Here is a 16067-nt window from a genome sequence, read left to right as displayed (position 1 = left end):
AAATAAATAAATAAATAAATAAATAAATAAATAAATAAATAAATAAATCTATTATTGATACGTGTTTGGGCTGTTTCTCTTTTTTTTTTTTTTTTTTTTAACTCTTAGAAACTATGTCACAGTGAATAATTTTTCAGCCAACTTTGTGCACGTAGGCAAATATTTCCGTGGGATAAAAATCCTAGATGTGGAACATTGTGTTGATGAATATGTAATTTTTAAATGTTTAACAGATTGCTAAATTGCTACTAACAAGGACTACTGAATTCCCACTCTGCCAGCATGGCATGAAGGCCACATATCAATCCAGCATTGTTGTAGCGTTTAACTTTTTTCCAGTGTAAGAAAATAGTAACATTTCCTTGTTGAGTTAAATTTTTATTGTTTAAGAGCTTAACCATATTTTCACATGTGTAGCAGAGACATTTACATTTATTTTCCTGTGATTTGTGTACATGACTTTTCCCCAGATTTTCTATTGGATTGTTTGTCTTTTTAAAAAATTTTCTTGCTGGGCATGGTGGCTCATGCCTGTAATCCTAGCAATTTGGGAGGCCGAGGAGGGCAGATAACCTGAAGTCAGGAGTTCGAGATTAGCCTGATAAAAACGGAGAAACCCTGTCCCTACTAAAAACACAAAATTAGCCAGGCATGGTGGCGCATGCCTATAATCCCAGCTACTCAGGAGGCTGAGGCAGAAGAATCGCTTGAACCTGGAGACAGAGGCTGCAGTGAGCTGAGATCACGCCATTGTACTCCAGCCTGGGCAACAAGAGCAAAACTCTGTCTCAAAAAATATATATATATATATTATTATCATAAGAGTCCTTCAATATTATGAAAATTAAAATTTCCAGGTGTCACATTTGTCAAATTCTTACCACTTGTCTCACTCCACACCCACTAGCATGGCTATAATAAAAAAGACAGGTAACAAGTGTTGGCAAGGATATAGAGAAAGTGGAACCCTCATACACTGCTGATGGGAATGCAAAATGGTGCAACTACTTTTGGAAAACCATCTGGCAGTTTCTCAAAAAGTTAAACATACAGTTATTATATGACCCAATATTTCTACTTTTAGGTATATGCCCAAGAGATAGAAAAACATAGGTCCACATGAAAGTCTGAACAGGAATGATCATAACAGTATTTTATCAAAAACAGCCAAAAAGCCAAAACAATAGCCGAAATAAGCCTGCTTCTCATTAATTAATGAGTGGATACATAAAATATGGTATATCCATACAACAGGTTATTATTTGTAATAAAAATCAATGAAGTAGTGATACAGGCTGCAGCCTGGAAGAACCTTAGAAACATGCTAAGTGAGAGGAACCAGACACATACACACAGCGATTCCGTTTACGTGCAATGCCCAGAAGAGGGACATCTGTGGAGAAAGCACATCAGTGGCCCCCTAGGGCTGAAAGGGGATGGAGAAATTGGCATATAAAGGCTAAAAAGTTTAAGGTTTCTTTTTAGGGTAACAAAAACATTGTAAAATGGATTGTGGTTTGGATATAAAATTCTGTGAATATGCTAAAGTCATTGACTTATATGCTTAAATGGGTGAATCCTACAGTGTGTGAATTACCTCTGAATAAATACATTATAAAATCTCCTCCTCATTATCAGGGAGCCCAGTCGTGGTGTAGATGATGGCGGTCCCAGCCACTCCTCGGCCTGCACCTCCTGGGACCTTCCTAACTGGGTCCTTTCCTAAAATCCTGATTATCCTGAGACATGAGCAAAGTAAAATGCTTTCTATGAGGCAATAGTTCCTGGAGCAACCAGCGCCTGTGGTCCTGATAACCCCACCTTAGACAGAATGTGTTTGGAGATGTGAACATTGGCAGGGAAGAGTTATGCTAAGAGGAGAGGAGGGCTGCCTCCTGTCCCTATGCCACAGGGGCCCATGCAGAGGCCCTGGGAGCTCTAAGAGGTCACACCCCAGCCCTGAGGAAGCCCATGAGAGTTCTGGTTCTCCTGCAGGCTTGTGGGTCCACACCCACCACAGTGCTCAACAAACCTACCTCCGTCCTTTTCCTTTTACCAGACTCCTTCACCTGTGGAATGCTCAGTGGAGGATGCAGGCATCTCTCGGCTCTGTGTGGTGCAGCCTCCCACGGACACTTGTGCTCTGCTTTGGACACAAGATGTGTGGATCAGCGTGGTAGTTGGAGTGAGGCATCACCACAGGTCGACTGTTCTCAGACAACTGATGTGTGGCCAAGAGGGGAAATGGATTCCTTTTGGGTAGATTGCCTGCTTGAATTCTTGGCTCATTTTGAGCCAAGACAATTGAGGAAATCGTCTTTTTCTTTTCACTTTTAAAGAGCTGTTTCCATAAAAGGGAATTTAGCCCTTTACCAAATATGTTCTAAATGACTTATTCTGTGTTCCCTTTCCTTTTTGATCTTTGTGGTGTTTGTGTCAGGTGTGTGTGTGTTTGTGCGCGTGTGCACACTACACAAAATGTATAGCCAGATTTATTATTCTTTTCTGTTGGCCTGTGCATGTTGTACCAGCTTAGAAAGGGCTCCCTAGTCGAGCATGCAATTCAGTTTCAAACACCCGAACTTTTAACCCAGGGATTCTCAGGCCTGGCTTTCTGTTTGGAATTGGATCTCAGGTCTGATGTACTTTCGGCTGATCTGTATTTTATCTTGCAAAGAGAAATATTAATTTCCAAACTTGTGAGTTCTTGGGAGCTCCCCTACTGTCACCGAGGCAGGCCCTAAATGCAGAGTGGGATGAAGTTCTGCTCCTCCTCTTGGCATAGCTCCTCCTCCCTGGCCAAGCCCACTTGGGCAGACAGGTGTCAGGTCCTGAGATCACAAACAGGGGAGAGAACTGTGTCCCAAGTAAGGAGAATCAGGAATGCTTACCTGGGACATGCGTCAAGATGGGGGAAGATAGGACTGGCAGGTGGGAGGGATCTGTGCTGGCTCTTCTGAGCTACATTGTTCACTCCACAGAGATAGCTTAGGCTGGCATGGCCATTGCCAGCTGACACTTTCCACCTGGCGTGTCTGATGGCAACTCTTGTCAGCTGGTGGCCCTTTAGCTCCTGGCCAGGTGCATTCCCAAAGGCCTATTGGTCCCAAATCCTTTAGCCTGGTTCTTTGATGGCTCCTTCTGCTTCTAGGGTCATGACATCGCATAATGGGCTCTGAAAGACATGGCCATCGAGGTGTTGTCACATGTACCCAGCACGGTCCAGAGGACAGAAGTTTAGAAAGTCAGTAGGTGTGGGACAAGGTGAGGGACTTCTACAAACTGGCAGCCCTTGGTGAGCCCATGGCCTTCTGAGGGCTGGTGGTCAGAGGCGTCCTTCACTTGAGCAGCATCAGAGGGTGTGGGCTGACCTCATAAAGGGGCCATGGGTGTGACTACCTGGCTGGGGAGTGAAGCCAGAGGGCAGAGGCACCCTGGAGTGCAGACCCCAGCAGACACTCTGACCACGCACAGAAGCATGAACTGAGCGTGCTGGGGACAGAGAACAGCCAAGGGGCAGCCGGCAGTCAGTTCAAGTCCTCACGAAGGAGGGCAACACCACCTGTGGGCCGGGACAGTCGGCTCGAGGGCTAGCAGCCAGGAACGTGGTGAAGAACTTGGATCTGAGGTGGGCCCATGGTGTAGCTGTGGTGTGCTTTCCAGAGCAGCCTCCAAGCCCACCCTGGAAGGTGATCCAGAGACCATAGAGCAGAAAGGCTTCCTTGTCAGAGTGAGCTGCTGGAAGCCCACCAGTATCAGGTCAGTGTAAAATAAGGAGCGGGAAGAGGGTGGAACAGGTCAATGTGCTTAAAACACAGAGAAACGGGGTGATGGTGAGGAGACCATCTGCCTGGTCCTCTGTGTTCACATCCCCCATCTCTCTCAGCTGCATCAGCTCCCCAGTAAAGGTAGGGTTGGGGTGCCACAGCGGACACTTGGGCAAGAGTCCTAGAGATGGAAGGTGCTTGTCAGTCACACACACTGGTTTATGAACAGATGCAGACAGGGCTGCCCCAGCCAGAGGGCTTGATTTGCATTTCTAGGGGAGAGCTTGTAGGGTGCCAGAATGATGTCACCAGAATGATGTCACCAGGGGGTGGCTAGATTAAGACCTCATGAATCTTCTGGCTGTGTGTATGTCATTTATATTTGGATATCAGGTGTCTCTTAGTTTTGTCAACACGTTCTGTGTTCAACTTAGATATACACTGCCTCCACATATATTTCATTAACACAACTTACGATTTCTGCCTACGTCCGTCTCTATTTGCCCACTCTCTGTACACATTTTAACCGGTTTGCCTGTCTTACAAACTACATGCTCATTTATATTCTATAGTAGAATTGGATATCCTCAAAAGCAAATGTACATTCCAAGCTGTTATCTACATGTGTGTATCTCTTAGATTGAGATAGGTTACAAGGTAGGGGGAAGGGCAGGCCCTGAGTTAAAGAGTGGATGCTTCCATCAAGTATGCTTAGGTGCTCTCCTGACCTCTTGATGAGCCTCCTTTTCCTCCTGTATAAAGGGGTTACTCACTAAAAAGCCCCATGGGGGATGGCAATGATTACATAAGACACACGAAGTGCCTATGGAATGTCTCAACCCTGTCCTTCTGAGGGTTTCATGGAGGCTCCATTTCATAGGCATGGTTGATTAACTGGTCAATGGTGATTAACGCAATCTTTGGCCCCTCTTTCCTCCCTGGGGTGGAGGCCTCCCACCCTCCAACCCACTAACCACACTGCAACCAGCCTCCACCCTGAGACTATCTGGGATCCCACCAGGATTCACCTCATTAGCATACATTCAGGTGTGGTTAAAAAGGGCATGTTAGAAATAACCAAGATGCTGCTGTCACATCTCAACCACTCAGGCAATTGTAAGGGTTTTAGGTGCTTCCTGCTAGAAACCTGGGGTGAAGACCAAATGTATATTTCTAAGTCTACTACAATAGCACCACTGTGTTAACAGAAGTTCCTTCCTTTTAATCAGCAGTGCCAAGAGGAGCTGGGGTGCCAGTATCTGTGCATCTTCAGAGGCAGCAGGGGCCAGCGTGCCACATCTGGCCCCAGTCCTGAAAGGATAGATGGTGCTTGGCCCGTGGCCCTTGGCTGAGGCACCATGGTCAGGCTCTGCCAGGCCCTGCTGCTGGTAGTGGCCACTATGGCCCTTGCATCCAGAGGAGTCCAAGCCTGGAGCTCAACGAAGGTGGTGAGGACATTCCAAGATATCCCTCAAAACTACGTCTATGTGCAGCAGGCACTCTGGTTCGCCATGAAGGAGTATAACAAGGCCAGCAGAGACAAGTTCAGCTTTAGGGCGCTGAAGGTTCTGAAGAGCCAGGAGCAGGTAGGTGGGGTGCTTGCTCCTTGCCTTTTTACTCCCCGCCCTCAGTGTCAACAAACAGAGTCAAACTCGGTAAAATATTTAAAAGGGTTTATTCGGAGCCAAACCTGAGTGACCAAGGCCTGTGATACAGCCCCAGAAGGTCCTGAGTACATGTGCCCAAGGTGGTTTATAGCTTAATATTGTACATTTTAGGGCGATAGAAGTTACAGGCATACATCATTCAATACACATAGGTGTAAGTTGGTTTGGATTAGAAAGGCAGGACAACTCGAAGTGGGGGCTTCCAGGTCATAGATGGATTCAAAGATTTTCTGATGGTTGATTGGTTGAAAGAGTTAAGTTGTTACCTTAAGACCTGGAATCAGCCCAGCGTGGTGGCTCACACCTGTAATCCCAGCACTTTGGGAGGCTGAGGGGGTTGGATCATCTGAGGTCGGGAGTTCAAGATCAACCGAACGACATGGAGAAACCCCGTCTCTACTTAAAAAAATGCAAAATTAGCTGGGTGTGGAGGTGCATGCCTGTAATCCGAGCTACTTTGGTGGCTGAGGCAGGAAAATTGCTTGAACCAGGGAGGCGGAGGTTGTGGTGAGCCAAGATCACGCCATTGCACTCCAGCCTGGGCAACAAGAGCAAAACTCCATCTCAAATAAACAAACAACAACAAAAAAACCCAACTTAGAATCAATAGAAGGCAATGTCTGGGTTAAGATCAGGGGTTGTGGAGACCACAGTTAGTAATCACACAGATGAAGCCTCCAGGTGGCGGGCTTCAGAGAGAATAGATGGTAAATGCCTCTTACCAGGCCTTTAAAAGTGCCAAATTTTAGTTAATTCTCTCCTGGATCAGGAAAAGACCTGGAACAGGAAGGGGATTCTCTACAGAATGCAAATTTACCCCTGAAAGGGCTAGTTTTGCAGGGCCATTTCAAAATTCATCAAAGAAATATATTTTGGGGTAAAATGCTTCTTTCACGACCTGTATGTGTCTTGGGATGCTATAAAAGAGTCAAGTTGGAATTTGGTATCTTATTGCTACAAATAATCTGTTCTGTCAGTCTGAAGACCTCTGTTTTAATGTTAAAGCTGATCAGTTGTTTCTGAATTTCAAAGTGAGGAGGGTATAATGAGGCATGTCTGACCCTGCTTCCCGTCATGACCTGAACTAGTGTTTCAGTTTTACTTTGGAATGCCCTCGACTGAGAGGGGGTCCATTCAGTCACTTGAGAGGTCTTAGAATTTTATTTTTGGTTTACATCAGTCTGAACAGAGCCCATTATCTGCGGATGGCAACTGAAACTAGGAGTGGAAGACACAACTGAGAGATGCCTTTAGCCACAATATATTTATTTTATTTTAGGAGTTTTTGAAGGAAAACAAATTATATTTAATTATTTGTTATACTGGGATGGAAATGAAACATAAAATATCCATTAAAATCACTTAAAAGTGGTTATAGTCACATCAAAAAGCAGAGATAAGAGCCCAGAAGGCAGCTTAAAGGGAGCAAGTTTGGACCATTTGTGCATCATCAATGTGGGCCGTGGCAAGGACGGGTTACAACACATTGAGTGAGTGCAGGTGATGCTGGGAAAGGAGCTTGGACAGAAGGGAGGCTCCTCTTTACAGGAAAATGCCAACTCAAAAATGTGAAAGAAATGGCCTAACTAGAAAACTATGCCATCTTCTAGTTGTATCTTTTCACCATCACCATGGTCATAACTATTTCAGGCAAAGATCATCAATGAATCCTACAACCGCTGGATAAGAGTGTTTGGTATGAACCATTGCAAGGATTGCTTATTAGTTACCAGGGGAAAAGACACCCTTCCAATCAGGAAATTTGATAAACACCTTTCTTACCAAATGCTCACCACCAACACTGAGACAAATTGGCATCACATACTTTCAGACACGATGTGCACAGTGGGGACGCCAGCACCTGTATATGGTATTCTTGCCCAGAATGCATACTTTGAATGTAATCAGAGGAGAAATTAGACAAATCCATAATTCAGTACATTCTATAAGACCACTTAAAATACCAATCTCATGAGAAACGGGGGAAAATGCTAGAAAACTGTTTCCCAACAAAGGAGAACTACGAAGCATGACAATTAAATGCAGAAGGTGGTCCTGTATTATCTCGGTGTCAACTAGCGATTCAGTCTGGTTTATGAATTTGAAAAGGAGAGCGTTGTTTCTCTAAAGGGTTGCAGCCTGCAGGGTGACCATTTTGACAGGCTGGGAATTCTGACAGAAGCTGGAAACAGGCACTCTGAGGGAAGAAGCATAAGACAGGAATCTGTGCTGAATGAGTTGGCTAAGTATACATATTTAATAAGCTATAGGAGGAGTCGTGAATATTTATTAAAGAAAAATGTATGCAAGCACAGTTGAGCTTCATGCCTCTTCATGGGTTGCATCTTTAAAAACTGATGATATTAGCATGATCCAAAGGTGGATTTTCAGTCCTCTGATGGCAAAAGCTGAAGCAGAGTCACAAAAACCCTCACTGTGCATCCTTCACACATCAGCCAAAACGAGTCCAGAGGTGGTGGTCAGTTTTCAGGAAGGGATGCCTTGTGAAGCTGGTGAGCTCTCACATCAAAATGCGAAGAGGGAAGAGGGTGTCTGGTCTTGGCCTCAGATGATTGACTAATGGCCATAAAATGAGTCGTTTATTTCTTGTTTTCCGGTGTTGGTTTCTGCTTACTCCTTAAGAAAGGATACAAATTAAAGGTTCGTGAGGAGAGGACACACTGAGGTATATCTGACCTCCCATCCCATTATGGCTGGGAATTCAGTTTTTAAGGTTTCTCTGGGGTCCCCTTGGCCTAGAGGGGGTCTATTCAGTCCGTTGGAGTTGAGGATTTTATGTTTATTTCTCAATAAAAGAAAAGAAAAAAATTATAAAGGATATTATTGGGACAATTGATGAGATTTTAATCTGGGCTATATAATAGAGAGTCTTGTACCTGCGTTAAATTTCCTGAGAGAAGTTATTGTTCTGTGGCTTGGCAGGCGCCCAAGACAGGACAGGGTGGAACACCGTGAAGGCCCAGGAATGAGATCAGTCTTCCGGAGTCTGGGGAGTGAGAGGGTGGCAGAGGTGGAAGGCGACACCGAGCTTGGGTCATGGAGGTGCTGACATGAAGCACCATGCAGAGATGCCTCTCCGTGCTCCTCCTCCTCCTCCTCGAGCTCATCTCTCTGCTGCCTTCCCTTTGACCTTTCCTGTTCATGTCTCCAGGCTGCCAGGCCACCTGCCCTACTTTCCTGTTTTCTTATCTGATCAGGAGAGAAGGTTCACTGGGAGGCTGCATCCCCGATAGTGCTGGGACATTAGGACCCTTATGCATCTTGCCATGCTCTGTGGGACCTTGGCTCCCTCTGGTTCTTTCTGTAGGTCTGGTTATGTTGCTTGTGTTGCTTGAGTAGAGGACACGTGTGACCAGAAATGTGCCATGAATGAGCGAAATTAAAACCTTAGAACACAGGCAGCCTGCAGCCTCTCAGGCATGGTTAACAGCTGTTCTCAGTAAGTTCCCACCCCCTCCAGAACTATTCCACTGTCTTGGATTTCTCTGTGTCTAAGCTTCCCTACTTACATCAGTAAAATAGTGTTTTTGCTTTATAGGCAGGTGTTTAGTAATAACAGTAAACCGAATACCTGGATATCTAAAAAAATTATATACCATTTTGTACTGTTTTTTGTTTTGTTTTTTTTTTTTTTTTTTCCTTTTTTGTACTTTTTTTTTTTTTTTTTTTTTTTTTTTTTTCCGTGAATGAATGTTTTATTTTTCAGTTCGCTGTGAGCTTTGGAATGCAGGCAATAATTCAAAACAATCAGGTAGAAACAGATTCAGTAAGAGACTACAACATAAGTATTTAAAATTCCTTGACCTTACAGGCTACATACTGCTGGAAAAGAGCACAGAAAAATATTTTTTTTTACGTACCATCCCCCAAACAACACACCATAAAAGCAAAAAGAAAAATTCTTGGCGACAATTCATTTTAAACTTAATAATATATACATAGGCTTCACGGAAAGAAAACAGCCATATCTTATTGGGAGATTTAAGTTAAAAATACACCGATTTGGGCCGGGCACAGTGGCTCAAGCCTGTCATCCCAGCACTTTGGGAGGCTGAGGCGGGCTGATCACAAGGTCAGGAGATCGAGACCATCCTGGCTAACACGGTGAAACCCTGTCTCTACTCAAAATACAAAAAATTAGCCAGGCGTGGTGGCGGGCGCCTGCAGTCCCAGCTACTCAGGAGGCTGAGACAGGAGAATGGTGTGAATCCAGGAGGTGGAGCTTGCAGTGAGCCGAGATCGCGCCACTGCCCTACAGCCTGGGTGACACAGCGAGACTCCGTCTCAAAAAACAAACAAACAAACAAACAAAAAACACAAAAATACACCGATTTGTGTCAGGGATTGGCGAAGTGTAGCCTGCTGCAGGTTTTTAAACGGAGTAGTTATAGAAACAGCTTGGCCTGCAAAGCCTAAAATCTTTACCATCGGGCCCTTTAGGGAAAAGTTTATAGATGCTGCTCTTTTCTTTTCTTTTGGACATTTGAAGCAATTGTATTAATTTTTTCTTGACACATTAAATGTTTCTATTTATTTTTAAGGTATACAACATGATGTTTTGCTCTATACATTGTGAAATGACTACCAAAATCAAGCTAATTGCCATACCCATAACCTTACATAGTTGCTTTTTTTGGTTTGTGTGTGTTAGGAATACTGAAAATCTACTCTAAGGGCAAGTTTCAAGCATATGATACACTGTTAATAACTGATGTCATCATGCTAGACTATCTCTTGGTAGACTGAGTTCTGCTGCAGAGTTTGTGCAACGTGAGTGCTGGTGCAAGGAGCATCCCATCCCCAGCAGCCTGGAGCCACACGGCAATGAGAGAATTCTAGTTTACTTGGCACCGGGGCTGGTTGCTTTCTGCAGGTGCACCCAGGTCTCGTAGCTCTCTAAGCTACAACTACCTTCTTCTACTTTACAGGTGAGGAAACAGTCACAAAAAGGTTTAGTAACTTGCCCAGAGCCACACAGCTAGTAAGTAGAAGAGTCAAGATTTAAAGCCAGGCTGAGCCAGGTGTGGTGGCTCACACCTGTAATCTCAGACTTTGAGAGGCTGAGGTGAGAGGGTTGCCTGAGCCTGAGATCAGCTTGGTCAGCATGGTGAACTTTGTCTGTAAATTTAAAAAAAAAAAAAGAAAAAGAAAATTAGTTGCGTGTGGTGGCACCTGCCTATAGTCCCAGATACTCCAAAGGCTGAGGCTGGAGGATTGCTTGAGCCCAGGAGTTCAAGGGTGCGGTGAGCTGTAGTTTTGTCACTGCATTCCAGCCTGAGCAATAGCGCTACACCCTGTCTCAAAAAAATAAAAGAAAATAAATAAAAATAAACTCAGGCTGCTATGCTCTTCTTCATCAGCACCTGCCTCTGAACAATGCCCAGTGGAGTGAAGGTGGGGGAAAAAGTGCAGCTGCAGGGTAACAGAGAGGGGGGTCTTCAGATGGCCAGGAGTCAGACAGGCCTGTCTGTGTAAAGACTGGGCCGGGCGCGGTGGCTCAAGTCTGTAATCCCAGCACTTTGGGAGGCCGAGACGGGCGGATCAAGAGGTCAGGAGATCGAGATCATCCTGGCTAACACGGTGAAACCCCGTCTCTACTAAAAAATACAAAAAACTAGCCGGGCGAGGTGGCAGGCGCCTGTAGTCCCAGCTACTTGGGAGGCTGAGGCAGGAGAATGGCCTAAACCTGGGAGGCGGAGCTTGCAGTGAGCTCAGATCCAGCCACTGCACTCCAGCCTGGGCGACAGAGCTAGACTCCGTCTCAAAAAAAAAAAAAAAAGACTGAGGGGCTCCTCAGCAGTCAGGACTCCACCTGCCTCCCATTTCCTGAGCAAGCGTGGGTCAAGATAGGATTAGTGGTTGCTTGGTAGCTGATGAGTATGAATTAGAGCTGTAAGTATTTTTTTTTTTTTTTTTTTTGAGACGGAGTCTCACTCTGTGGCACAATCTCGTCTCACTGGAAGCTCCACCTCCCAGGTTCATGTCATACTCCTGCCTCAGTCTCCCGAGTAGCTGGGACTACAGGTGCCCACCACCATGCCCGGCTAATTTTTTTGTGTTTTTTTTAGTAGAGATGGGGTTTCACCGTGTTAGCCAGGGTGGTCTCGATCTCCTGACCTCGTGGTCCACCCTTCTCGGCCTCCCAAAGTGCTGGGATTACAGGCATGAGCCACCGCGTCCTGCCTAGAGCTGTTAGTTTTTTACTGTAATTTCAACTCATGACATATGACTCAAATATACGGCAGTGATTTGCAACTAGGAGTGGCTTTTGCTCCTTAGGGGTGTTTTGGCAATGCCTGGAGGGACTTTTTTGTTGTTATGACCAGAGGTGACTGCTCCTGACATCTAGTGAGTGTAGTCTCAGGATTCTACCAACCATCCTGCAATGCACATGGTAGCCCCCAAACAAAGAGGGATCCAGCTCAAAATATCAATAGCTCTGAGGTTAAGAAACTTGATATACAGTCACCAAAAAGTTCTAAGAGTACAGTTGGAAGTTTTTTTTAAAAAAATGAAAGCAAACCCTCAATTTCTTGCATTTCCAGTCTGGCTTGTCCTTCTTGAGGGCACCACTAAGAGCAGCGTGCTCTATCCTTCTAGATGTTTTCTATGTATACATGTGTGTCTGAAATATTTAAAAGTACACTTTATCATCATAAAATCATGCTTTCTATGCTATTCTCTACTTTTTTGGCCACTTGAAACATGTCTTGAAAAAGCTACATAAATACACTCAGATCCACCTTGTTGTTGTATTTCATGAGATGATGTGCCATAATTTTTTTTTTTTTTTCCCATTTCCTAATGGACCATGAGTTTTGTTGATAGGAAATGAAACAATGAGTATTCCTTTGTATGTGTTGCTATAATATTGTGAGGTTAAAATCAGGTGTCAGCTTGACTGGATTGAAGGATGCCGGCATGGCCGGTTAAGTCTTGTTTTCGGGTGTGTCTGTGAGGTGCTGCCAGAAGAGATGGATGTTTGAGTCAGTGGACTGGGAGAGGAAAACCCACCCTCCGTGTGGGTGGGCACCATCCAATCTGCTGCCAGTGAGGCTAGGACAACACAGGCCAGGTGGGAGACGAGGATGGCTTTGCTTGCTGAGGCTTCTGGCTCTTTTCTTCCTGCATTGGATGTTTGTTTCTCCTGTCCTTGGACATCTGACTCCAGGTTTTTCGACCTGTGGACTCTGGGACTTGCACCAGTGGGTCCCTGGGGTCTCTTGGGCCTTTGGCTGCACTGCCAGCTTCTCTGGTTTTGAGGCTTTTGGACTTGGACTGAGCCACTACTGGCTTCTCTCTTTCCCTGCTTGCAGACAGCCTGCTATGGGATTTTTGCCTCGTAATCGTGTCAGCCAATTCTCCCTAATAAACTCCTTCTATATACAAATTTATTCCATTAGTTCTGTCCCTCTGGAGAACCCTGACTAATACTGATAGTATCCTGAATTTGAATTCATTGGTTAAAGAGTACATTTGCAAAATAATGGCAAATTGCCCCTTAAAAGGGCTAAATTACGTTACATTTTTGGCAATGCTGCAGGTCTGAGTACCTCTTGCTTCTCATTTTCACCAGCTGTGGTCTTATTTTGTCTTTCAGATGTTTGCCAGTCTGATGGAGGCAAAAATAACATTTTTAAAATTCCCTTATAGAGTGAGCAATTGTCTTTCATTGAATTTATCTGCAATATATGTTTACTTCTAGGAATTGTTTCTCTTTTACTTTTGCATTGCTTGTGTTGCTCTTACAGAATTATAGATGTTCTTTATGTACTATTCATATTAAACTATGGTTCTCTTATGTACTGCCAATGTTTTGTGCTTGCCTATCTGTTGCTTGCAGTTTAATTTTGCTTACGATGTCTTTAAGATTTTTTTAAAAATATTGACATAATATTTGTTTTTTCTTCTCATATGTTGTTTGGAGTTTATATCTTGCTTAAGAAGTCCTTTTCCATTTTCGAGTATGACAGTTACAATTGTTATACATAAAGTTTTGGTGCCACAAAAGAAATAGCACTCGAATATAAAATTTTCTTTTTTTCCTCTCAGCAAGGCAATTTACTTCTATAGCAGGGTGCCTCCTCACAGGTGGAGCAACAGTGAGCACACACCTGGACAAGGGAGGGGAAAGGGTTCTTATTCCTGACACAAATGGCCCCTGCTGCCGCGTCATTCCCCTACTGGCTAGGATTAGACTGCACAGGCCAAACTAATTCTGATTGGCTAATTTAAAGAGAGTGACAGGGTGAGTGGTTTGGCAGGAAAAATGGTTATGACAGAGAAGGAAATCGAAATGAGTCAGGGTGGAGAATAAGTCAGGGCAGAGCAGGTAATCTGAATGAGTCGGGGTGGAGCAGGTGATTCGAAAAAGGTTGCTTTATGAGGAAGTTAAGTTTAAAAGTAGAAGACAAAGAATTGAACATACTGACATATTGATTCTTTGAAGAGAAATTTAGAACTCGTATCTAACACAGTCCTTCTAAGACATTTATAATTTTAGCTCAGTAATTTATCTTGGAATTATTTTTATTTATGATGTGGGTACTGGATCTAACTTCAACTTTTTAAAATAGTAAATTTCCCTAACCCTCTCTATAAAAGGCCTCTGTGTTTTGAAAAGCCAGCTCACTATAGACTAAGTATCCAAATATAACTGGGTCTGTTGTAGGATCCTTGATTATTTTATTTGTTCCTCAGTCGGTATTGTAGAGTTGCTATTGAGTAGGAACAGTCCTTTACATTATTATTTTAAAAACCTTTTAAAAATAAGAATTCCCATTTATTCCTTAAAACCTTTTCATTGTGAAACCAACACAAAAACAGAAAAGTTCATAACGCATAGCTGTCAAGCAGAGTGAATCACTTTAAAATGAACGCTTTAAAATGAAATGATTCCCCGTATAGTCTGGAGAGAGCTTCTCAGGCTTCGTGGAGTTATGCATGCCGCTCTTCCCTGCTCTGCCCTGGAAGAAACCTTTACCGTGAACACTGCCTAAGTGTACAGCCCTCACACCACAGCTTTACCTGCTGCTTGAACTTCGTAGGTGTGAGATCCCACATACTGTTATTTTGGTTTGGCTTGTGTCTTTCAATATTACGTTTGCGCATTTCGTTCATGTTGTGGCATGTAGCAATAATATATTCTTTTCATTTTTTTCAAAATCAAGTGTTTTATTTTTTTAAAAAATTATTGTATATATTTAAAGTATACAACATGATATTTTCATATACCTGTAGATAATGGAATGGTTACTACTGTCGAGTGAATTAACATATCCATCATTACACATTGTTACCTTTTCATGGGGATCAAGATAACCCAAAATCCACACTTTCAGAAAAATCCCAAATACAATACAGTAACCTTGACTTTGTCCTCATGATGTACATTAGAACTCTAGACTTGTTTGACCTACATATCTGCGACTTTTTATCCTTCGACCTATGTCTCCCCATTTCTTCCCTGACCCACTTCACTTTTTATGTTAAGTGAAGTAAAAAATCAGACGCAGAAAGAAAAATACTGCATGATCTCATTTATGTGTGGAATCTTAAAGGAAAAAAAAAGTATGTGCATTCTTACTGCTGTAGAGAATTTCATTATATAAGCACACTACCATGTATTATCCTGCTATTGTTGATACATATTGGGGTTGTTTTCCATCTTTGACTGTATGAGTAGTGACACTATACACACATAGGCATACCTTGTGGATATGGTGCCTTGTGGATTCAGTTCCATAATACAATCCATTGCCTTGTATTCCATGCAATACACTGAATATCACACTAAAGTGAGTCACACACATAGTTTGGATTCCCAGTGCCAATACAGTTATGTTTACACTATACTGGAGTCTATTAAGTGTCCAATAGCCCTAAATCTGAAAATGTATACCTTAGTTCAAAATACTGTATTGTTAATAATGCAAATGATACCTAAACCTTAGGCCAATTGTAATCTTTTGCTGGTGAAGGATCTTGTCTCGATGTTGGTGGCTGCTGACTGAGCAGGGTAGTGGCTGTTGAAGATTGAGGGGACTGTGGCAATTTCTTAAAATAAGACAATAGTGAAGTTTGCCACATTGATTGACTTACTCTCATGAAAACTTTCCTATAGCATGTGATGGTGTTTGATAACATTTTACTCACAGTAGAACTTTTTTAAAAATTGGAGTCAACCCTCTCAAACCTTGCAGCTGCTTTATCAACTCAGTTTGTGTAATATTCTAAATCCTTTGTTGTCATTTCAACAATGTTCACAGCATGTTCACCAGAAACCAATTCCATCTCAAGAAACCATTTTCTTTGCTCATCTCTAAGAAACAACTCCTCATCTATTCACATTTTATTATGAGATGGCAGCAATTCAGTCACATTTTCAGTTCCACTTCTAATTTTAGTCATCTTGCTATTTCCACCACATCTGCAATTACTTCCTCCACTGAAGTCTTGAGTCCCTCAAAGTCCTTCATGATGATTGGATCAAATTCTTCCAAATTTCTGTTGATGTTGATATTTTGAACTCCTCCCATGAATCACACATGTTCTGAATGGCATGTAGAATGGTGAATCCTTTCCAGGTTTTCAACTTACTTTGCCCAGATCC

General features: G+C 43.2%; 1 protein-coding gene across 2 annotated transcripts in view; it reads left to right on the top strand.

Annotated features, from left to right (window-relative positions):
- Window positions 1–3418: 3418 nt before the first annotated feature.
- Window positions 3419–16067, top strand: part of LOC111526270 (cystatin-13-like) — a 21083-nt gene continuing 8434 nt past the window's right edge. Inside the window, exons 1-2 of one of the 2 annotated variants that reach the window (XM_026448134.1) lie at window positions 3419–3759; window positions 4997–5353. In XM_026448134.1, the coding sequence (XP_026303919.1) occupies window positions 5126–5353 (228 nt within the window). In that variant the 5' untranslated portion in view covers window positions 3419–3759; window positions 4997–5125. The remainder of the gene's footprint in view (window positions 3760–4996; window positions 5354–16067) is intronic. The other variant, XM_026448135.2, reaches the window with a different exon arrangement.

Source organism: Piliocolobus tephrosceles, chromosome 20 (assembly GCF_002776525.5).
Source record: "Piliocolobus tephrosceles isolate RC106 chromosome 20, ASM277652v3, whole genome shotgun sequence".
Lineage (NCBI taxonomy): Eukaryota > Metazoa > Chordata > Mammalia > Primates > Cercopithecidae > Piliocolobus > Piliocolobus tephrosceles.
The sequence above is the reverse complement of the archived record's forward strand: the minus strand, read 5'-3'. Positions and strand labels throughout refer to the sequence as shown.